The following is a 24445-nucleotide window of genomic DNA, read 5'->3' as shown; positions in this document are numbered from 1 at the left end:
AAATGGTCTGCACTCGCGGATCTTTTTTAATGGTGCAGTTTCGTTGTTTTTTCTTTATTTTGATACTCTATTTGCATAGGCCTGTAAATGCATGTATTTTTGATATTTTAGAAACAAAATCCGGTAAACATTTCAATCTCACATCGTGACAGTGACTAATTATCGGAACGTTCAAATGTTTTTATCTTGTTCCTACACGAAACTCAAAACCCACGGACATTTTAGTCCCACCTCTAAATCATACCGTCTTGCAAAAACAATGAGGTGACATGTAACAAGCCTGTCTAGGGCAAACAGCAGTTGCTCACCTTAGTTTATTAATTTGTGAATGTCAACTTTGTATGACAGCGGCGGCTGCAACATCGGTTAAATACAAATATGCACCCGCAGTTGTTGTGCAGCGGCACAGCTGCGGCTGTTGCTGCCAGGAGGATGCGGACTATATTGGGTGCTGTGTTGGGTAAAGATGGCTGGATGTGGAGAAGCCATGAGATCAAACTCCTTAACACGTCCTCAGGTAAAGTTCTCAGACTCCGACTAAGACCAACCACATATAAACGTCTTTAGATGTTCATAGCAAACCAACGACAGTTAGGCAGTTGCTGTTTGACGTTATTACGTTAGCAGTGCTGTACATAGCCCAACCGCCCAACTTTATAGAGATTTTAATTATTAAAGCATGCCAAAAGTGGAATTAAGTTAATAGATTGAATATATGTTTGCTTTATTGTAGTCATTGTGTCTGTGTGTGAGTGCGGCAATGCTGCCAGTTGTGTTGACATTGTGTCTTTGCAGGTGACATTGTGAAGATAGGAGATATTTCCTACAAACTCAAAACACCTCGCAATCCTGAACTGGTTCCTGTCAAACACAGTATGTCAACTTTTGAATGAATACGAGGCAATGGTGGGAACAAGATCGATAAGTGTTATAACTTTGCCTCAATGTTGGTTGTTAGTTGCAGACGTCCTACCCCAGGCTGTTGCGCAACATCTGCGATGGATCATGCAGAAAGACCTTTTGGGTCAGGACGTTTTTCTCATTGGACCCCCAGGACCGTTGAGGAGGACCATAGCAATGCAATACCTTGTGAGTATGCTTGTACAAATAGTAAATACAGTAGTCTTTCAAGTTTAATGCTCAAGTCTCTTGCCTGGAAATCCAGACTCAGATCCAGATCTTTGGCAGATCCGGACTGCTTCCAGTGCATATAAAAATGTAATTTGGGCTATTTAAAACTGAAGTAATGCCAAATAATGATGACAAACTATCCTCTCTCCCACAAACCATTTTGAATGAGGATGGCCACCGAAGAGTGTCGTTGACGTAGGATACACAGCAAATAAAAAACTTTCATTGGATGATTTGTTTTGAAACAAGTGAGTGTGCCTTGCCATGCGAGGAATGACATTTTGACACATCACTCAAGGCATAAAATAAAGAGTTCATGATCATGGTGCTAGTTCGACACTGGAACAAAATATTTCTTCGTTCTATTTTAACACGATTGCCAGTGAAGTTAAAATTGTTCTATTGCTTTTTTTTTTTCACTAGATTGAGATTGCCTTTGCACTTGTATGAACAGCTAAGTTCAATTTAACACGGTGTTTGTTTTCTATCATTTCTTTTTTGGAAATGAACAAATTAGATCGCAGCATTGTAGTGTATATCGTCTTCATTCTTAGAGATTCAACTGTAGTTTCTTAATTAGCAATAGTCCCTTTGCATATGCTATTTGAGCCAACGTCCTTACCTGTTCTCGAAAGGAGTTGACCAAACGAGAAGTGGAGTATGTCGCGCTGTCCAGGGACACCACAGAGACCGACTTGAAACAAAGGAGAGAAATCCGAGCGGGAACCGCCTTCTACGTTGACCAGGTAGGCAGATGCTTGTTTTGTTACCGTCGTGAGTATGGTGACACCCACTGACTTCACTAAATTCACAAACACGGCGAATTACACAGGCTCAAAAATGATGATATGCCTGTTTTTATGCTGAGAGCAGACTACTTTCTGTTACCAATGTGTCGTACGACTGGAGAGCAAGGTGACTCCATGTGCCAAAATTCCCAAATGGGTGCAATACAGGCCATAAGACGCTTGACTAGACTTGGCAAATGAAGTTTGGCCCGTATTTACGCTGAGCGCATGAGTACATTTCTTACTTGCAATATCTTTGTATTTATGACACAATAATGAAACTGCAAAATACAATAAATAAATACAAATAATCAAAGGTCCTTTTTTGTGCTGTTTTCCAAAATGGCTTGTTTCAAAACCATGTCGTGCGTGAGATTCATGTCAACCTCTATATCACACTGTGCAATGGAAAGTGATACAAAATGCTTGAGTCTGCACAACCAGAAGTGATGCAAAAGAATTGCACCAACAGACAGAACAAATTTACCTGAATTACCACGTGAAGAGCCCGCTATATCCCTAGACCTTCCCAATCTTGTGGAGGGAGAAGAGGAAATTACAAACTGTCCACTATTTACTCACAAATAACATGAGAAAATACAGCTCACTTTCTGGACCACAAGCACATAATGATAAAGTACATGCAATAGACAGTTCAACAACTTGCCATCAAGTTTCTGCCTTTTAGACAAGAATAAGTTGCATACTGTGGTTAGACCGCATGAATTGACTTTTTCTCAACTAAGTGATATGCTTCTCTGACTTCCTTCCTGGTTGGTTAAATCATGTTGAGCTCTTTGGAGCCACATAATGTGTTCTGGTGTATTGAACCTTAACATTGGATCCAATAAAAATAGTAAAGTGTTTGGTTTTATTTTTTTATATCTTTCCCTCCTGCTTGTGATGTATTGCTCTCGCCTCCACAACATATTATTTGTCCCTAATTTCAAGATAACAATAATCAGCAATTACTAATCTGAAGTGAAAACTCCCATTGTAGCATCAGCAAGACCCACTGTAACCAAAGTGGCTTCCTCTTTAAGATCACTGCGGAAACTCAAAAGTGAAGTTAAATTGTTATCGCAATCTGATGGAGTCAAGTTAGGAACATTCTCGTCGTGACCCTGTTAATCCGTAAGGAGACCAATCCTAACATTACACGCCAAAAACAGTCCAACCAATTGCGGTCTTGTGGGAGGTAAAAGGATAAACCCCTCGGCCCACTAATAACATGAATATCTGTCGAGTGAGTGTGGAGAGGGTGCCCAGACCATCGAGCATGCATTATCATGCAGCCTGAACAACGCTGACTTGCAGGACACCCTAGAATGGTTGGCTGTTTGGCGTGACAAGCTATATGATTGCAATCTGATACTTTTCTAACTGCATGGTTTCACGTTCACTGAATTGATTTGTCTATAGTGTTTTTGTGCATTTCACAACATAGTTTTATTGATTCAACCACATAATGGTGCGATTTACTGTGGCCAAAACTTCCCTCAAAGAAAACCAAATCAAATTGACTTGGACTAATGTACTGTGGGTATTTTAACACATGCACACACACACGTTGTTGTCAATTGCTGTCTTTAGATTTGATGCTAAAGTGGTGCTTTCACATTTCATCGGATGTTTGAGGAAATGGAACCTAACCTTTCATTGCTAGCAAAGATTAATTGATACAGGAGCTGTTTCATTATTACTTTTTATATATTTATTTACAATTGTGTCTAGGTAAATTCGATGCTTGCAGATTATTTTTATCATTATTGTTTCATGAAACCCATAGAGTCTAAGTGATAAATGTACAGATTTGAGTGTTTTTGTAATTTAATTTATGACTTACTGACTTACTGCTTTATGTTTACACCACGCTTTTTGTTGAATTTTGTAAAGTTGTCATATTGAACACTTAAAAGAGTTTAAATTGACGCGTTAGTAATACGGGCCCTCGTTTATCAAAAAAGGGAAAATCACAATCGAGTTTACTGAAGCTTTTTTTCCAAACTAGTGTCTCATGTTTATTAGCTGGTAGCCCACATTTTCTGAATAAAATTTACAAGTCTGCTTTTTGAGAGGAAAAAATTGAGACGATGTAACATTTAATGAGATTTTGTTTTTTAACCCTGGCTTTTCCAAAACACTCTCATCTCTTAGCTGTTGTGTTTTGTCACAGCAGTGCCAGTCTCATTCAAAAATGTTTTGTCATAGGTGACAGAATCGTCCAAAGAAGAAGCGCATGCAGAGTTTGATGTATTTTTTTGTTTCGGAGTGAATTGCATTTCAGGTGATGAACCAAATTAGTAGGGCTCCGTTTTCACCCTCCTTTTCCCACTGATGTGTATATCACGTGTTGGTTTATAATTAAAACAGAAGAATGGCGTGTTAATCTCGCGAATATCTTCACCTTCCTCCCACGTTTGCCTCCCGATGAAACCACCTGTCTATGCTTGTTGCCACGGAAACAGTCCATGATAATTATTTTTGGTCTCTGAAGCTACCAAGAACTTTCACACCCGTCATGATTGTGTTGATCAGAATTAAATCAAATGCGTGCAAGGAATTGTTTATGTTTTAATAAGTACCAGAGGGTGTGTTAAGTGCACATTCCAGGACGTGTTCTAAGCTGTAGGCGCAATTTGGAAAGCAATTGTATCATGTGAACTCATGTCAACTAGAAGATCGGCGCATAGTCCTCAGAGATCCGTGCTCATTTGGAAGTCCTACATTCACCCGGAATGGGTCAATCCCTGTGCTACCACTCGCACACTCTTTTCTAGCAGCACCCCCAGCTCGCTAGTTCGTAGTTATTAGCCGCGAGGATAGAATCGTTTTTCTTTTTTGGACTTCTCCAATCACTACTCACCACTTAGCAGCCACTTATGTTGGGCATTCACCCTGCACTCAATTATAGTAATAAAAAGCTTGCCATCGCCACTACCGGTTCCATTGGAAAGCATGGCATCTTGAAGTTAATGGCCGGCCGGGTGTTTATATGGATTTATTGGATACGCTTGACTGTTGTTAGTGTAACCCACGCAACCTGCAATAAGCCTCTGCGCTCCACGCTGACCCAGTGTTAAGTGACTCTGAATGAATGCCACACTCAACACGAACAAAGGTGTCATAAAAATAAAATGGCATCCTGGTTTAAGTGACATTACAATAACAATTTTCTCACAGATAATAAAACAGATTTATATATATTTTAAAATTGTGCTCTTACAATGGTTGAGGCTACTAAAAGGTCCATGTACGAGGCCTTTGAGAAGTCCCAGGACTGATGTCGGAGAATGGAAATAGAATGGAAAAATAATTTATTCTAAATAAACATTTGGATTTTAGTTTTTCTGGGGATATGTTTCCCTAGCATCAGGCGGAATAATTGCATTTACTCAACCTTACCTTACAAAGTAAAAGAAGTATCTTTCTACTGATAAAAGTATGGAATAGTTGTTTCCTTGCAAAAGGAATGGAAACTCTGGATTTTCCAAGAAAATCATCATACCCTTAGATAAGGTTTTTGTACTGCAGATAAGAAACAGGTTTATTCCGATAAAAGGAAAATCAAAGAGAAGAGTTTCGGTGATGCATTGTATTAAGAGTGCTAGGAATGGGCAAGTACCTATACCAGGTATCAGTATTAACGCTGATACCAGCCCTATCGTATTAGGACTTGTGACATATCGGCCACTCTTTTGTAAGCGTTTTACAATCTAGAAATTAAAAAAATGAAATATAAAATTGCCTTTGGGAAAATCATTAGATTGCAATATATAGTCTTTCTTTATCGTTTTTGGTATCCGTCATCGTTTTTGGTATCGGTGCTTCGTATTTGTATCGGGTGTATTGGTCAGTCCTCAAAAATTGAGGTATCGCTCTAAAAAAAAAAAAAAGTGGTATTAAACATCCCTAAAGGAGTCATTGATGAGCATCTGCTAGTGTCTCTGTACTCCCAAAAACTTCTCAATGCAGTATCCCTCAAGGGATATACTACTTTGGCTACCCCAAATCACTTGAATTGTGATTTTCCAGGACAGTATCTTGAATTGGTCTTAGCAGTCATTCATGCATTGGACTGATAAGGGTTCCCACCAATTCTATACTAGTTTCAAAACCAGTCTTGTGTCACGTGTCATTTTAGATTACCAAATAATGGTCTCATTACAGTGCTGAAAATGGACTCATAGTTAAATTTAGAACATCCTGGCCTCACTATAGTTGCTTTTATGGCTCAGCTTCCCGCACAATGCTCTGTATGTGCATTACACGCACACCTAATTATATGCGCGCTGGCTCTGCGGTGATCCCAGACTGCTTAAATTTCCTGCCTGCTGACGTCAAGAGGCGCTTTTGGTTTTTTTTTTTTTCCAGCTGAAAATGTGCCCACACACACGCAATGTAAACAAAGAGTTGCCCTACAGCCTACATTTGGTGGCAAAAAAATATATAACTTCTTAAAATAAAAACTTGGGTTTGAGAGCACAGTAAAACATTCGGGTTTGATGGTTGTCTACATTCCTGGTGACCAAAAGAGAATGACATCATCTTCATTCATTTCGTCTTAGTGTGCCGTCAGGGCAGCCACTCAAGGGCGAGTTCTGCTTCTGGAAGGTTTGGAGAAAGCCGAAAGGAATGTTCTGCCTGTCCTCAACAACTTGCTGGAGAACAGAGAGATGCAGCTGGAGGACGGACGCTTCCTCATGGCAGCTGAGCGCTATGACAAGCTGCTGCAGGTCAGAACACCAGCACACTTAAAACATTATATATTGTGTGTTATGTTGTCAAACATTAATATACAGAAAATTAAAATAAATTCACAAAATCACAAAAAAAAACATCTTAATTAACTTTTTTTATATTAGGAATGTTTGATACCACTTTTTTCAGACCAATACCAGTATGAGAACTTACGATACCAATAGAAGATACCACGACTACTTTTGATAGAAAAAGTTTCCCCAAAAAACAATGACATATAATTTTTTTTGAATTACCTTTATATCCCACTATATCATTCTTAAAATTAGGTGGAATTGATTTTAATTTTCTATTTTTCTAATTTCTCATTTCTATTTCCTGGTTGTGTAGCTGCAACACTCTTGCACAGTCTTCTTGAGTAACTAATTGTCAACCAACGATTTTTTAACTACATTTAGGTTATTTTTTTCCCCCAACCTGTAGGACCACACAAAAGAAGAGCTTGACAACTGGAAGATTGTCCGCGTTAGCGAGGACTTTCGAGTCATTGCCCTTGGTCTACCTGTACCTAAATACAAAGGTAACCCGCTGGATCCTCCCCTCCGCTCTCGCTTCCAGGCCAGAGACATCTACTATCTCCCTTTTAAGGTACATTCATGCACTCTTATTTTTAAATTAAGACCAAAGGTAAATGGTACCCATAACAAAACTTTCTATGTCTTCAGGACCAGTTGGAGCTGTTGTACACGGCGGGACCAAACATAGCGGCAGAGAGGTGAACGCTCTTAAAATCGCTTTAAAATTAAATTTTATTTAAAACCACATTCCACTGGAATTCAACATAATTGTTCACAAGGTTGAGGATTACGTGAGGTTTTTATCATATATTTTTGGGAAGGATTGGTCTCTCTCTAGTAGTTTCTTTCCCAGTGTTATATATATATTATGAATTAAGGCTGCCCAAGGATGGCAATGGAATCAGCAGGTTGCCGCCAAGTGTTACACTCTATTCTGTCTTTAAGGAATCAAGACATATAGTTAATCAACAATGAATAGACAAAATTCATCACCTAAACCTAAGGCTCGAAATAAGCGGAGTTGCTTCACATTATGCGAGGCAAAATTAGCACTGGAAGAGCAAAACTGAAAAAACATCCCATAAAGCGCATACATATGACACAGACACAATTGAACTGTACTCACTACTCCCTCACTTTGTGTATGTTTCAGGGTGTCCCAGCTTCTGTCACTTGCCACCACACTGTGCTCCGAGGAATCATCGAACCTGGGCCTTCCTGACTTTCCCGTGGACAACCTCCTATATGGCCTTAATGTATTGGTAAAGGCCTATTTATTAAACCTCTGCCGTCCCCCTCTCTGAGAAAAATGTAGACGGCATAATGAGTATTTGTCTTATGTTGGTATAGAACGTTTTCCCCATGATGTCATCGCAGCAGCTGGTCCAGAGACTTTATCCTTACCATAGCATGTTAGGCAAAGACGGGTACAGCGCTGTGGAGACTGTGCTCAGTGTAAGATATGTGTCTCTTTTCTCTTTCTGTCTTTCTGTCAATGCTCTCTATTTATTGTTTTAGACTTGTTTGTCAGACTGATGCCTGCATGAGTCATGCAGATTTTCTGGCTTTTACACAGAAATTTGAGCTTCTGGATGGCCGGCGCAAGACATCGAGCAGCACGGTTATCAGTGCGTCCAGAACAGCAGGCTTGGAGCATTATGCAGACGTCACCTTGCGTGTTGCAGATAGAGATGTTACAATACAGGTTGATCCATTTTTTATTTTTATTTTTTTTATTTTTTATACACAGTCCTCTTTTTAATGTGATTTTACAGTACAGTTTTTGTTGGAAAGGAGAGCCTCCATCACCACACACTTGTCAGATGTAGTGAAATTTGAAATGTAAATGTTCTGCAGACATTGCCTCTACAAATGCTCATTTTAATTTTTCCCAATTATTTTCCTATTGTCTTTGTAGCGTAGAACTGCATTGCATATCAATGACAATAATTATTAAATGATGAGTTGTTTTACCTTAACGATGAATTCATTCATGTATTCATATTATGTCACTGTTGTAAAACAATATCAAAGCAATATTCTGTATTTGTTCTTTCCAAATTCATCAAATGAATAATCAGGTCCCTGCTGGCACCAAGGAGCCACGACCACCCAACAGTAGCCCCGCCTTCATCAGCACCCCCAGCCACTCTCAGCTTATTGCTGACATGGTGCAGTCACATATGGTGAAGGACATGTGTCTCATAGGAACCAAGGTATTCCACGAACACAAACAAAAATGGGGTTTATACTGAACCAAAGCCGCAATGTGATCTTGTGTGTGTTTCAGGGTTGTGGCAAGTCAGTGATTGCTAAAGAGTTTGCCGAGATGCTAGGTTATAGCATCGAGCCTGTAATGCTCTATCAGGTAAAAAAAAATACAACAGTGGGCCATGTATGCGAGATGAACTGTCCCAAAATCCTTTAAAGGCATTCACAGTCTTGATGAGGAATCTAGGGCGCACTAAAAAGACGCAATTAAACATATCAAAACTTGGAGGCAGTACATAGTGGGACGGAAGCATTTGTATAATTTGTTTTTGTGCGTGTAACAGGACATGACGGCCAGGGACCTCCTCCAGCAGAGGTTCACGCTCCCCAACGGCGACACGGCGTGGCGTCCGTCGCCGATGGTCACTGCTGCCATAGAGGGCAAACTGTTGCTGCTGGATGGTATACACAGGGTCAACCTTGGCACACTGGCTGTCCTTTCGAGGTAAGACTAACATTTATCACTCACTTCTATATTGTAGAGAGAGCAAACGATCAATGTTGTGTGCTGCAGGTTACTTCATGACAGGGAGTTGGATCTATATGATGGCACCAGGCTGCTGAGATGGGACAGATACCAGGCACTAAAAGAAGAACAAAACTTTACAGACGAGCAGCTTAAAGAGAGGTAAACGCATCCACAAATGCGGAACTAAGAACAAAAAATTTTGCATGTATGCATGCGTGGAAATAATTCTTCAGTTTGAAAGAACTTGTTTTGTGCTTTTGTAACAACAATGCAAAATGACACCTCTCCTTTGATTGAAAAGTGCACACATTAGCAAGAGCCTCTTTTGCACATTTTTGGATGCAGCGCAGGTGGAAGCTCAGTAATAACTGTTAGCTTCAAACTCATCTCTGGCGTGATGATGCTCAGTGCCCGCTTATAACGCTCCTCCCCCACCAGTGTAAATATAGTCCAGTGCTGTGTGGGTGTCTCTCTGGGATTACAGTCACGGTCCTCTCTGTCTTCTTGAATCAGAGGCTTATGCAGCCAACTGTCGAAAGTCATACTCCTCTTCATGACATTGATTGGCTATGGCACACATGCACACCCACACACACTCTACCTCAACATAGCAGCAAAAGTGTCATTGGTATCTCTCCTTCCAGGTCAATCTTTGCTATCCACCCGTCGTTCCGAGTGCTTGCCTTGGCCGAGCCTCCTTTTGTGGGCGCCGGTGCAAGCAGCAGTAGCAGCAAAGGTCAGCAGTGGTTGGGGCCTGAGTTGCTCACCATGTTCATGTACCACACTGTCAGCCCACTGGCCCGAGCCGAGGAGGTCGACCTCCTGCAAGGACTGGTGAGATACATTTAGCATTTGTCCTCTGCAAGAATTATTTTGATTCGGAAGTATGTGGGCTTATTACACTTATTTTAGAAATATATTTTTTTTTCAGCTGATTAAAGCTCCCATTCACTTGACCTAAATCCACTTGCTCTTGTTTTCATTTCACTCGGCAGTCTCCTAATGTTCCTAAGGAGGCTGCTGAACAGCTCCTACACCTCACGCACACTCTGCGACAAACAAATGACTCCACGGTAAGTGTGTTTGTGTGAGTGTGTGTGCTCACGTGTACCAATGTGATCTGCGTCACTTATTTGCATATGTCACCAGGCACAGTCTCTGGCCTCCTCCCTTTCCACCAGACAGCTGCTGCGGATTTGTCGCCGAATCTCTCGCTACCCCGAGGAGAGCATCGCCCACGCAGTCAACAAGGCTTGCCTCTCGAGGTGTGCTCAGGTTTCATGCACCATCCCGTTTGTGCACTTTAACTCCTATTAAATGCAGATTACCAATTTAGTTCTGTGTTTTTAGGTTTCTTCCAAGTTTGGCTCGTGGCTCTCTCCAGAAAAGCCTTGCCAACTGTGCCATACAAGAAACTCCAGAAGCTGAACACACACGTGACTTTACTTGTGCGTTGCAGTTTTTACACGCGAAACGTTATACTAAGCTGTTGAAATGTCATTGAGTGATTGCTCTTTTTTTTGTCTTCAGGTATGGTCAAAGATGGTATGCTCACTATTGGCAAGGTTTCTGCTCCTGTATACAAACCCAATGAGAAAATGAAGGTTCCTGATGTGCTCTTCTATGATAATCCCCAGGTAGTTTCACAGTCACCACTCCAGCATTGATAGATAATCCTGGCTATTGATTAATTGATTGTAATTTTTAGCTAATTGAAGGACTGAAGTCATTGGTGTGAAAGTTCCACGAAGGAAGAAGCGGTATTGATATGTCCTCAGGCCTAGATTCCCCTCTTAGTAATACTTGTTCTCTCCCTCTGTACCCGTTCCACATAATTTGGTGCCATGCTGAGAATTTAATTGAGAATGGTTGTTGGCATCATGTGTAAGAGCCAGGAGTGGATGTCCTACTTTTCATCAGTGACCTACTTTCATCCTGTCTTCAGAAGAGAACAAAAAGATCACAAAGCGACATATTCATTTTTTTGTAGCAATTTATTGTAAGAACTCATAATGTCCTAGTTTTTTTTTTGTATTTAACAGTCTGTTCTGTGTCTGCAGCACATCATGGTGATGGAGGATATGTTAAAAGACTTTCTATTAGGAGAACATCTCCTCTTGGTCGGCAACCAGGTAAGCTTTGTTACTGATGAAGACAATTGTTGCTCATCAAATAACATGTTCAATATTAACTTCACATTGAGAAGCCACATATGAATATTCTTTGTGACAATGATTGTCAGTTATGTGAGAGGCAGTTTGGCATGGACAGAAGACTTGCAAAACTCCTCTGACCCTTAAGGAAACCTTGAACGGCAAGCACTTCCTCTGGGAGACTTTGTTCTGTCAGTTTAGCTTTCGTGGGCCGGGTTAAAGGAAAGAAGAGGACATGGCAGCCAAAATATGGCGGCTTGTGTTATCGCAATAATAACACGCGGCAGCGAGTGGGTGAATGTGTCCCAAGCTTAGACATTAGCGGCTGTCAGAGTGCCGTGCAAGACTTCTGACAGGCAGGTCACTGTGGGAAGACAGTGGGACTCCCAGAGAGGAGAGGAGCCCCCGTCACAATCTGTTACCATCAAATCAGAGGGATGACTGCATTTTTTTGCATTGCATGGAATAGAATAGACTAAAATGTCCTTGTTACTAAAAGAAAATATATTTTTGTTGTCCCTTTTCTTTCTTAGGGTGTTGGTAAAAACAAAATAGTGGACCGGTTCCTGCACCTTCTGAACCGACCCAGAGAATACCTACAATTGCACAGGTCAGTAGGAACAAGGTCAACTGGCATAACAATTCCTTTCCACAACTATCCATATGCTACAAGCTACTGGGATGCCGCCCCACTGAAAGAAAACGTTTCCTACTTTTACCACCAAAATACCATAGCGGAAACAAGATGTTTTAGTGACGCAAGCAAAAAGTCCCCCGCTGCAGTAGCCAGCCATTGGCTCGGGGCAATAAGGCTGCTTGGCCATCAAGGACTGCCTCTCTGGTGGTTGCAGAAATGCCATTGCAGAAAATTCAACATTTTTCCTGGGAGAATAAGCTACTGTGATGAGCAATAGATTAACTTCTCAATAAGGACCACGACTCATAATTGGCTGACACGAGGATTTTGAAATGTGAACGATTTCATGAGAATCTGATTAGTCCAGTACCCCAGTTCCATTTAATTCGGCATAATCAGTTCATGCAGTAGAACACGCGTTGCAATACAGGAATTGATGAAATATTGAATTTGAATTTAAATGAACATCAATGTGGTTGATGCATTTGCTGATTTCTCATTTGTTGTTAGTTTAGTTAGCAGAGGTCAAAATTTTGTGAAAGTCAAAACGAAGAACTTAGTGGATGGACATGATGACCGGGTTAGTCAAACTCACTGTAGAAGCTATTATTAGATCAAAGCAGCAGGGGTAAGAGGATGTGTGTGTTTGTGTGTGTTTGCCTTTGGAAATTGGGAATACAAAAATCTGTGCATGAGTATGGGTGTATAGTGTATATTGTATATTTATTGTGCGCGTGTGCGAGCGAGCGTGCATGTGTGTACATGCTTTTGGGAGACCAAATCTCTTCAGAGATGTGGCTCAGAAAATGTAAAAACCATCCAAGAAGGAAAGTAGGACAGCCTTCAGGTCAGCTAGAAGAGAAAGAGGCGGGCAAACTTAATTTTGGAATGTCCACTGGGAATTAAGGTGGTCGGGTTGTAATTTGATGTAATATTTTTAGCTTCCTGACCTGATGGACTCAAATGTAGTAGTGGCCGACTTAATGTGCTAGAGAAAAAAAAAATGTTTTTTTTGTTAGTTTTTTTTACTTTAAAATGCAAGTTCTAAAAGATGTGAGTGCATAATTCTAAAGAGGTACAGAGAAAGAATGGAATGTAATACTCATTTTTTGACAAAACAAAACTATTAAGAATATAAATTGAGGTACTGAATTTTTTCAACTATTTGTTGCATAATGCGCAGTGGTCAAAAATTGCGTCATAGGGGAAATTTAGTTGACAAAAAAACGAGACAATAAGAACAGTAAACTCAGACTTTCACTCAAAATCCCCGTTACCTTATCATGTCACGACAGCCAACAAGTTCAGTTTGGATTCAAAACGTGCACTTTTTCAAATAAGCTGGAAGACTGAAAGTATTATGTATGTATTATATCATATTGTGTGATACATATGCTTACTGCAGGGATACGACGGTGCAGACACTGACACTGCAGCCTTCAGTCCGAGATGGTATCATTACATATGAGGACTCACCGCTGGTCTGTTCCTGAGGATTTCTTTTTTCAGTCTGATATGTCATATGTACCGTTGAATTTCCGGAATGCTTAAGTGGCTCTAACATGGGCACGCAGGTCAAGGCCGTGAAGATGGGGCACGTTTTGGTGATCGACGAGGCCGACAAAGCTCCCACGAACGTGACCTGCATCCTCAAAACCCTGGTAGAGAGCGGAGAGATGATTCTGGCTGACGGACGCAGAATTATCTCGGGTATCTCAAATACATTCTACACGTCACAAGCTGGGGTGCACTCTTGACCCAGTTACATCAGCGTTTGTGTTGTTTGCTACCGGCTCATTGAGTGATCTCTTTAGATCCACTTGAAGCCAAGGGGAGAGCAAACACCATCGCCATGCACCCAGACTTCAGAATGATGGTGCTGGCTAACCGACCAGGCTTTCCCTTCCTGGGCAACGACTTTTTCGGAGCTCTTGGTAGACACGAGTGCATTGCCATTCCACACTGATCTATTTGTTTGAGGATTCCACAGTACAATATGCATTCACATCTTCATAGGCGACATCTTCAGCTGCCATGCTGTCGACAACCCCAAACCCAGGGCTGAGCTGGCTATGTTGAAGCAGTACGGCCCCGATGTTCCCGATACTACTCTGGAGAAGCTAGTTGCTGCCTTTGGAGAGCTCCGATCCATGGCTGACCAGGGCACAATTGCCTACCCCTACTCTACACGCGAGGTGGTCAACATTGTCAAGCATCTCCAGGTAGGAAGATCCCCCAAAACAGACATTTTCCCCATCCATCATTTGTAAAGATTTACGTGACCTTATTGCTCTGTTTGTGAGCTGCTACAACCATGCATGCTAATGAAAAATCATCTCTGACATATTGTTGTTTTGTAGAATGAAAGACGGCCAGTGACGAGTTATTTTATTTGCAAAATATTTTACCCTGAGGAAAAAGTTTGCAACAAGCATTGTTTGGAAAAACTAGCTTAATGTGTGCATGCATATATTGTATGGGATTTCTTTGTATGGGTTTTTCTTTTTATCAGCCCCCTCAGTACTGATTTACTGAAGTTTAGCATGCTTTTTGCCTTTGCTAACTGCAACATAAATGCCTTAAAATTAATAATAATATTACTAAATAATAATTAACATAATGTATGTGTTTATGTATGTCAGTGATTATGTTGATCAATTTGCAAAAATGTATGCATCAAATTTAGACATTTCCTAAAATGTCATCATCAAATAATATTGTTGCTTTTTAGTACAATTTTATTATCATGTACAGAAACACCCCGGCGTTCAGCATGATCGGACATGGGAATGTCTTTTGCTCACAAAAGTGCGGTTCTAGACACTGTTATGTGAGGACAGTCTGAACGGACTGAACAAATATGGGTTGTTCAGTCTAGAAATGCTTATTTTCTCTCCATCAGCTTGTCAGGAGGTGTAAATAATGCACATTATTTCAGCTTGAGAGACCACAGAAAGTACCAGAAGAGCCAGTGGGATCAATAATTCAGTGCAAAAGATTTCCCCACTGGCCTTGTGTGGCATCAGACTCACAATAATTTGATGCTCTTTAATTAGCACTTCATTGTTTGACATCTATGTAGACCCTGAATCAATGTGTGCAGGTATTATTGATTGAGCATCCACTATGTCTAGGCCCAGTATTGTAAATAAATACGTAGAGATGTGAGCTACGGTCCAATTATTGCACCCCAGAAGCAGAGTTGTCGCACTGGTTTAGTTTTAATGAAAGAAAATTACTCTGGTTTGCAAACATGAGTCTCCACTCTATTTTAGACACCGTTGTCGTTAAATTGGGGAGGGGGGAATAAACAGCAGCACATACCAAAGCATGTCTCGAAATCGAAGACGAACACAATTTGAGTATGTGCAATCTTGTAGATGTTTTGCAATGTTATGCTCCCCGTGTGGTTTCCTTAAAAATATTAGAAGCACCTTTCACAATACAAAGTGCAGCCCAACTTGTCAAGCAGAATTTATGATAGTCATATCTGTTTGTCCAACAGAAATTCCCCAATGAGGGTCTGGCTAACGTGGTGCGGAATGTCTTTGATTTCGACTCATATAACAAAGACACACGCGACGTCCTGATCGAGGCACTGCACAAGCACGGCATCCCCATCGGAGCCAAGCCCAATGCGGTTCAGCTGGCCAAGGAGTAAGGCATCGGGAATGCGCTTGCTGTTCATGACACTATTTATATTTGCATGCCAGATCATACATGTAGTGCCATTCGACCACTGCAATAACAAATATTACAAATGGTGGGAATTTACAGCGTTTCTCCAGCACACTTGCAACCCAAATAAGAATAAGCGATATAGAAAATGAATAGACGGATAGATGCAAATCATCACGGATCTCTTTACGTGCGGTGGAGGAATTTCCTATTCATTGTCCTTCCGCTTTGATAGCGCAGTCTAAAAAGATGTTCAAAATTCAACTACTTTTGAATTAGTAGTAATTCTGCTACTTTTTTCCCCCTTTTAATCATATTCCTTTTCTGCACATTCAGAACTAAAAAAATTAAATCTATTAAGGCAACTGAATCATTTTCTTCAGCACGCTAATCACTAGTAAACTAGTGAACTAGTAAAATCACAAATTTGACTAATTTTTAGCAACCTTTATCATTTGGTGTGCATAGATTGGATTATAGAACAAAACAACAACACGGTAGTAAAGAATACGCTGCGTGGTTATTTATTTCAACCCATGATGATTCCCAACTGTAGAAATGTATAACCTTCTGCAGTAAAACTTGATGACATTTACAATGTATTGTACAAGATATATTTATAATACATTTTTCATGAAGTTTTTATTTGGTATGACTTGAACTCTGTTTTTGCTGTTTTCAAATGGCACTAAACATATATGAGGCTTCAATGAAGTTTCTGCATCAATCACACTCTTGAAATAATACCTCAATCCTTGCATTATTTAACAAGACATTGACAACAAATGTGAAATAATGACTTTTAAATAAAGGAAAATATTTGTTTCTACAGTGTCCTGTGGTTTTATTTGGAATTGATTGCATTTATTAAAACAATAAAATAAACTAAATGGGGCAGAAACAAGTATTTTCCTTCATCAGTTACGTGATGTATTAACAAGGACATAATTTGATTTGTCAATTTATCAACAATGATCTATGATTGATACAAGTCTCTTCATAAGAATACAACCGGAAATGCATGAACAATTTTTTACTTGATTGAACTCAGTTGGTGTGTTGCTTTTGGCAACCTTTATGCTTCAATTTCGGGAGGCGGGGGACACCCTGAACTGGTCACAAGCCAATTGCAGGGCACACATGGATAAACAACCATTCACAATCACACCCACGGAGAATTTGGAGCGGTCACTCGGCTTACCATGCATGCTTTTGGAATGTGGGAGGAAATGGAGTACCCGGGGAAAATTCACACAGGCACGGGGGGAACATGCAAACTCTAAACCGTTGATTATTCCGTGCTATTTGACTCACACAACACCAAATTGTTCAGATCACAATTTGAACTTTTACTCCAGGTTGCCTCTGCCAGAAGCCAAGATGACAGGATTCTGGACGATAAATCAACAAGGCAATGCCCGACGCAAACTGCTGTGTCCTTCTGAGACACATCGCATTGACATCAAGGTAAGAAAATCAGCAGATAATGACATTTATGTGATTATTTAATACCACACACCAAAATACCCTCCTGTTTGTATACAACGGATTTAAAATGTTCTGGTATAAAGCTAAAGTGGTTGTCGGTGCTAACAGTGTCTCATTTTGCCAGGGGCCGGTCTACCTGCGTATCCAGGCCTATCCATGCGACAGGCAGGAGAGCCGTGCGTTAAGTTTCAGCGAGGAAAAAGCCCACTGGCAGATTCCCATGAATGAAGTCAACATTATTTGCGATGTCACCACCAAAGATGGTAATGCTTTGATTCAGATTTTTTTTTGTTTAATCAAGGAATTTACATTTAACCGGCTTTACTTTTTTTTTTACAATGTTGTTGTTTTATGTGTCATTAAAGTAATGTGACGCCACTGAGCAGTGCCCATTATTAATTCAGGCCCGACTACTTTATTGGCTCAACTTGCAAATGAAATTAAGTCTACTGTGTAATAATTGCAAAATTTCACTATTCTGCAGCAGCATTTAGACTAGAATTATTCATTCTCCAATTGTTAATCAAGGAATATTCTCTGATTGTCCATCTCTAGTATTATATATTCTGGATTTAAGAGCCACGAGTATTCCTTAAAGTTGTGGAAAACATTTCTCCCCCTAAAATATAGTTTGACTCTATTTAATAACTAAGCTGGGACACACTCTGGCTCCATTCCATGAGTTGTAGTTGATTGCCAAACTGATTCATGCCTCGGTCTGACTTCCTTGTGGCTATTTTTAGACATCTGCTGTTCCAAAATCAAGGGATGTGACATTATTTCTCAGAAAGAGCTGAAATCATTACAAGCAGGCGTCACAGCATAATTGCTTTGTCAATGAGCCATATTTTTCCCTAAAATTCAGAACTAAACATGAAAAAGCCCCTTCGCCTTTCTGTAACTATTGAGTCAACGCACAGGAGCTGATTCATAACCTTTGATGCTGTTTGCTTTGCAGACACTATCTACGTGGCCGCATGTAACCCGGTGACACTTTATTCCATGAAGGAGCGTGGAGAGGCCATCCAGTGCGTGGAACTTTACGACATCTTCCCTAAAACCATCAGTGGTGTCTGGCAGCCCTTTGTTACCGTGGCTCCACTAGGAAGTCCGTTGGATGGGCAGGTGGTGCTTCACGAGCAACAGGTTGGCTTTCAAAAACCAAACAAACCTGTGCCAATGAAAACCTCGTCTTCATTTTATGGTTTTGATATTTTTGGCAAGCTCACCTGTTTTACATCCGTCTTTTCTTAGTCTTAGCCTTACATCAATATCAAACCTTGTTGATAATATCACAATTGATTTGCATTGGCGATAGCCAAAAGAAGAACTCCAAGAAAAAGCATGATGGGAACATTTTTAATATAAAAAAATGCCTGAAGAATCAAGGTGTAGTCTTCAAAATCTTAAAATCTCAGCCTGTTACTAGACTGTGATTAAGAATTCTATCTTCTCTTTAAATGTACAGTCAGGAGGTGTGAGACGATAGTTTTCCTAACCTAATCTTCGTAAAGTCCTGTGATGTAGTCTTTAGTCTAATAGTGTTTAGTTTCAGGTGATCCAAATTGGATTTGTGGTTTCAGTGCTGCTCATTGAGGGAGTTCAGTCAATCATTATAAGATGTTAGCTGAATACCTACTATTCAGAAGTGGCCTGGTAACCTCCACTTAGAAAGGCTTTACGACAAACTCAGACTAGTTGGGAAACTCTTATTTCCCAACTGGGAATCCTCCAGAGACAGGAGGATGAAGTTCATCCGATGAACATGACATGTCCTCATTCTTACCACTATGAACTGGACAAGAATCTGTATTTGTCAAGTTTCTTAAAATAGTGAGTCATAATTTATGATAAGATCTCTTTTGAGTGTGTGCATGTAAGTTCTTTGTCCATCCACAGCGTTTCTACAGCTGCTGGTTATTAGGCAAATGGGGGTGAGGGGGGGTATTCTAAAAATACCACTGTGATGTATCATAGCACGTCTGTCCAAAGCTGAGGAGGTCCAGACAAAATAAAGTTCAGTCACTGGTCACAGCCCTTCAGATCAAAAACTTATGCTTATGGGTCTTGGAGATGCTGATGACTGCTGACAAGTAACTAATTGTATCTCTGGTAGCACTGCACGTAGTAGCTAAGCACATTAGTGTCATAAAGTTAGAATTTTGTAAACAAGGTAATTACAGTTTAACATTATGGTTAAAACAAATACTGTACTACATTCTGTAGTTCTGCACAGAATAAGTTGTGCCTGTTGAGTTTTGACTTTTTTACGCTTTATCTGGAGTCTGGGTTAGAGATCTGGGTTAGTTTTGAGTCTGGAAACGGTACACGATGGCTTTCATAAGAGGCCACTGACTAAATGAAACTCACTGAAGACACAGCACCCTCCAAACTGCAAAGTATTAATTTTCAGTTATAGAGCGCCCACTATAGGTTGCACAAATGAAAAATGACCCAAAGCTCAATTGCGTATTTTTCTTCACCTTCCTTCTTTCTCCTATGCGTGTGTGCTGATTTTAGAATTCACTTATATCCTTATATTTGTAATGTAATAAAACCATACATGTTTTTTTGTATGGATTTGACCCCTCACTTGTTTTTTCACCTATGAAAAATTGGAATAATCTACAAAATATTGGATATTATTTACATTGCTTTTAAATATGCTTTCTGGAGTGACAAGAAATCTAAATGTTCTTTCCCTCTTTTCAATCAGAGTAATACAGTGCTCCATGTAGACATGGCCACAGGCGCAGTACGGAGACTTATGTTATCACCGGAAAGCGAGGTGCCTTCCAGCAGAGCTTCTAATTGGTGGAGCAGTAAAGAACCACAGGTCAGGGCAAAGCTTCATTCTCCTCAGTCATGTACATGTATCTTTGACTAAAGAGTCTATCACCAGTGTGTACTCAATGTCTGAAGGTGCTGAAATATTTGTTTTGTAGGGAGAATATAAAATGTGCCGTGACTTTGCCCACAAGAACTGGTTGCTCTTCTACAAGATAGACGGGTTAGATGATAGATTCCTTTTTGCCCTGCAACACATTTTACTCTGCTAGACTGTATTTTTGTAGATGCTGAGCTAGGTTTTTGTTTGCTAATATAGCAACCAGCTGGAGGTGCTCGATGTGCTAGAGGGCCAGGTTCACACAATCTCCCTGCCCATCAACCTCAAGTCTGTCTTCCTGGTGGCAGAGGACCGCTGGCTGCTGTTGGAGACCAACACTGACAAGTGCGTATAATCACACACTCATCCATTCACACCAGGCCCCAACCCTATTTTTTTTTTTACCTATTGTAGGGGAATATAGAACATTCATTCATCAATCATTCATTTTCCAAACCACTTATCATATCCAATTATACAAAACTCACATTATACAATTATTCAATGTCTTGTCTTCTTCTGCAAACAACCTTCAACAGGAAGTTCCTGCTGACCAAGCCCATGCACATGGGGGCAGAGGACTCAGGCGTATGTCAGCTGCACAGTATCAGCGAGGACGCCGTCAGCTCAGGCCACGGGGCCACCAGCGCAGGTACTGACTGATCTACTGTAATGAAATAAAAGAAGCTCAGAGGCTTTTGTGTCTCTTCCCATTTTGCGCAGATGTGTTGTCAAGGCCGTTCTCAATAACAGCAGCCGGATAGACTAATAGATTTGAACAGCATTGACAAAAGACCTCTTAGCTCATCTGTCCGCAACACTAATGTCGAGGATTTGTGTCGCTGTTACTGAGAACAAAATGTCAAACAGCCAGTAATCATTGTAGGATGGTCATGATGAGTCATTGTAATGTTAGAAGCTCAATTTAAGATGTATCCTCACTTGGATTGATAGGTCTGCCTTGCAAGTGGTGTGCGGGTAATTATCACAAATTATGCTTTATTTATTTATTAGAAAATGGAATTTCATGCCACACAGATGTGAAGCAGATCTCAAAAGAAATAACTGAAATGCAAAGCGGCATTCTTCACTTAAGAGTCGAATCTTTTGCTTTGTCAGATAACGTGTTCGTACCCCAGATGCTCTCATGTGATCAGCTTCCCAACGAGAATCTCAGTTCTGCCCTCAGCCAAAAGATTGTCTCCCCGAATCGCGTCATGGCTGACACGAGCACCTTCGCGCGCATCATTGTGGGCTTCCCGGACCTCATGGTGACCATTAATCACATGAAAATGATCAAACGTAATATGGTAAGACAACTTTTAGTCTGATGGTTCATGTCTGGCCCAGTCTCCCAATGAGGTGTACAGCTTTAAGAGGGCAGTCGATCTATCAGAGATGAACAGCAGCAACGGTGGAGCCCACATGTTCCTCCGAGGTGGCCTTCGGACCACTGCACCCAAACAGAACAATTGTGTGAGTCTGCTGTCAGCCAATCAGGTGGTCCGGGCACTTCCACCGAGTAAGGTGCCCCTGAAGGAGATCTACCCAAAAGGTTCGTAGAGTTCACACCGTTTTTGCACGTGGGTGTCTGACACTCACAAACTTCATTTAATGCAGCGACGTACTATTTTGCCCTTAGATGTCACCCCTCCAATGACAGCAGCCTACCTGGAAGTGACTGATCTTAACTCTAAAAAACTCAAATATATTCCTGTCCCGAGGTAAGTAAGACACATTGTTGAATGTTCCGTCACTATCTTGTAGACAGAAATGGAGCTGCTAGTTGTACTAATAAATTAGCTCAATATATAAGGCTGTTTTCTTTCTATTGTTATTTGGTAGATTTTAATAGGAAAAGAATCAACTGTTTGACATTACAAAGTATCATGTTGAACAAATACAACAATCATACAATAAAAAAATTATGATATTCCACTTTCAGGTAAAATTATTGGATTTGCCTAAAATGCATTGTAACCTACTAACATAATTTGACGCTCTCCATATTTTTGAATGAATGTCCAAGTGTTCAAATTTTTTGTAGCATGTAATTTGGAGGCAAGAATGGTAAGTAATCTAGGTTTTCTGTTCAAGAGACTTGTGTCAAAGGAGAAATAGTATTTTGTGTTTTTGAACCATATTGATGATTGACACTGTTACAATTGCAAGATGTAATGTCATTATCAAGTTGAGCAATCAAATACAAGTACTTGTCTGCAAAACTTCTATCAGTGCATCACTATCCCCGAGTACAGTACTTGGTGCAGATTATATAAAGTATGACCAAATCCCAAACGCTCTGCACTGTCGTGGTTGGCAGGTCAATGTCCGTGTCACCCTACACTGGTTGGCTGTCCAAGATGTCAGAGACTGATGTCCTGATGGCGCCACTCAACACGGGCGGCGTGGTCACGGTGGACATGGGCGGTTACGTGCGACTCTGGGAAACGGGATTGGACACGCTGCAGAGATCGCTGATGGAGTGGAGGAATATGATTGGCTCAGAGGACGGCAGGCCGTTGCAGGTAAATACTATGGTCATAGACTAATTGACGAGTTTCTGAGTTATGGGGCGTAGTTGGGGTCAAAAGTTCAGTATTTTATTTCAGTGTTGGATTGAAATATTCCAAGCTTTTGTTTCTTGTTTTATTTTTTTATTTTTTTTTAATCATATCAACCAAGAGTATTCGGTTACAATTTTGGGCTACTCTCCGAACCACTGGGTATTACGGTCATATTTGTCTATGTCACTTAATACCACCAGGTGGCAGTGCGATTTTGCAAAAAGAGCTCACTATATTTAGCTCTGAGAAAAGATTCTCAGGCAGAATATATCCACCAAGTTCCAGATTTGGATTGTTTCCTGCCTCCCAACATCTATTAGCTGGTGTGAATGAATGGGAGGGCTTTGTGGTGATGATGCAACAGGCCATGACCCTTGCTATATTGATCTGTAGACTGAGGCGGCATTGTGTAGGCGCCCACATTTCAGAGCACAGACATTCTTCAGATAATGTCGACTTCCACATGCAACACTGTCTGAACAGCTGACCACAGATCAGCATGATTGCTTCGAGCATACAGAGCAATACCCTAAAAAAAAAACATTTGATGCCCCAAAAAAACCTACTTTAGCAATTAGAAAAGTTAATAAACACAACGATAATATAAACTCGAATCCCTTCAATGGATGCTCTAGAAATTAAAATAAGTTAGCGTGCCTGAAGAATAACAAAAGCACAAGTTGATGTAAATCAAAATAAGACATCAACAAGAACTAAGTCAAGTACCTTAAGAATAGCAAAATTTAAAGTGTCGTCGAGGTAAACTAAATGTAGCACGTGCAAAAAAAAAAAAGGCACACACATGGGCACCCACATACAGATTCCTCAATGGTCTCTTCTTTGATGTGGGCACACCACGTCTAGTGCAGACAAGACAGCCGCTGTGCTTGTTGTTGGCTCCGGACAAACAACATTGGCTCTACTGTATGTGACTAACATAGACTCTCTATATACTTCTCACCACACCGTTCACATCCCTCACCTCAATACCAGACTACATCTACACTCTGCTCTGAAAAATGTTTCATTTTTGGAGACAAGCTTTAGCACACTCAGAACCAGACTGCAAAAACATTGCAATCTTCAGAAATCCATTTTTTTCCCCCCCGAGTAAAATTATGGTAAAAGAAACAAATAATTTCATGGCCATACTGTGTTTCCGTCATCATTAAATCTGTATTAGCTCGATTGAGACTGTTGGGGAAAAAAAGTAAAAGTTGAAAATGTAACAACATTGTATGCACTCAAACTTTTTTAAGGAAGAATGAAGAGGGCATAAAATTTAGAGGAGCATACAGACGTTTACAGGGCATAACTAGGGTAAAACTAATCTCATTTAAAATGCATTTTGGCATACTGTAAATCATGAAACAACAAGTGATTACATTACATAATTTGCATATATATAACCCATACAAAATGTAATGTCCATCCGTTAAATATTTTTGTACCCAACGCATATCATGAATTTATTAATGATATCCTTATGAATTTATTATTTCTAGCCTTATTATAAGTTAACGAGCTGACCAGCTTTTCTAAAAAAGTATGAGATTATTTTTATTTTATTTTTTTATTGATTTTTATGGTAGAATGTT

General features: G+C 40.3%; 1 protein-coding gene across 1 annotated transcript in view; it reads left to right on the top strand.

Annotated features, from left to right (window-relative positions):
• The first annotated feature begins 221 nt into the window (after window positions 1-221).
• Window positions 222-24445, top strand: part of vwa8 (von Willebrand factor A domain containing 8) — a 35177-nt gene continuing 10953 nt past the window's right edge. Inside the window, exons 1-37 of the mRNA XM_085920882.1 lie at window positions 222-517; window positions 796-873; window positions 959-1089; window positions 1767-1877; window positions 6488-6655; window positions 7104-7268; window positions 7346-7395; window positions 7851-7959; window positions 8048-8152; window positions 8274-8402; window positions 8779-8913; window positions 8988-9065; window positions 9253-9413; window positions 9483-9596; window positions 10082-10271; window positions 10433-10510; window positions 10587-10702; window positions 10788-10885; window positions 10968-11074; window positions 11498-11569; window positions 12124-12200; window positions 13633-13708; window positions 13802-13937; window positions 14042-14161; window positions 14244-14449; window positions 15733-15884; window positions 17264-17372; window positions 17518-17656; window positions 18352-18539; window positions 20110-20229; window positions 20339-20403; window positions 20500-20625; window positions 20820-20932; window positions 21400-21551; window positions 21631-21835; window positions 21923-22004; window positions 22604-22808. Of these exons, the coding sequence (XP_085777008.1) occupies window positions 379-517; window positions 796-873; window positions 959-1089; window positions 1767-1877; window positions 6488-6655; window positions 7104-7268; window positions 7346-7395; window positions 7851-7959; window positions 8048-8152; window positions 8274-8402; window positions 8779-8913; window positions 8988-9065; window positions 9253-9413; window positions 9483-9596; window positions 10082-10271; window positions 10433-10510; window positions 10587-10702; window positions 10788-10885; window positions 10968-11074; window positions 11498-11569; window positions 12124-12200; window positions 13633-13708; window positions 13802-13937; window positions 14042-14161; window positions 14244-14449; window positions 15733-15884; window positions 17264-17372; window positions 17518-17656; window positions 18352-18539; window positions 20110-20229; window positions 20339-20403; window positions 20500-20625; window positions 20820-20932; window positions 21400-21551; window positions 21631-21835; window positions 21923-22004; window positions 22604-22808 (4605 nt within the window). The 5' untranslated portion in view covers window positions 222-378. The remainder of the gene's footprint in view (window positions 518-795; window positions 874-958; window positions 1090-1766; window positions 1878-6487; window positions 6656-7103; window positions 7269-7345; window positions 7396-7850; window positions 7960-8047; window positions 8153-8273; window positions 8403-8778; window positions 8914-8987; window positions 9066-9252; window positions 9414-9482; window positions 9597-10081; window positions 10272-10432; window positions 10511-10586; window positions 10703-10787; window positions 10886-10967; window positions 11075-11497; window positions 11570-12123; window positions 12201-13632; window positions 13709-13801; window positions 13938-14041; window positions 14162-14243; window positions 14450-15732; window positions 15885-17263; window positions 17373-17517; window positions 17657-18351; window positions 18540-20109; window positions 20230-20338; window positions 20404-20499; window positions 20626-20819; window positions 20933-21399; window positions 21552-21630; window positions 21836-21922; window positions 22005-22603; window positions 22809-24445) is intronic.

The sequence above is a fragment of the Syngnathus leptorhynchus genome, chromosome 9 (assembly GCF_054491065.1).
Source record: "Syngnathus leptorhynchus isolate UIUO chromosome 9, UIUO_Slep, whole genome shotgun sequence".
NCBI lineage: Eukaryota > Metazoa > Chordata > Actinopteri > Syngnathiformes > Syngnathidae > Syngnathus > Syngnathus leptorhynchus.
The sequence above is the reverse complement of the archived record's forward strand: the minus strand, read 5'-3'. Positions and strand labels throughout refer to the sequence as shown.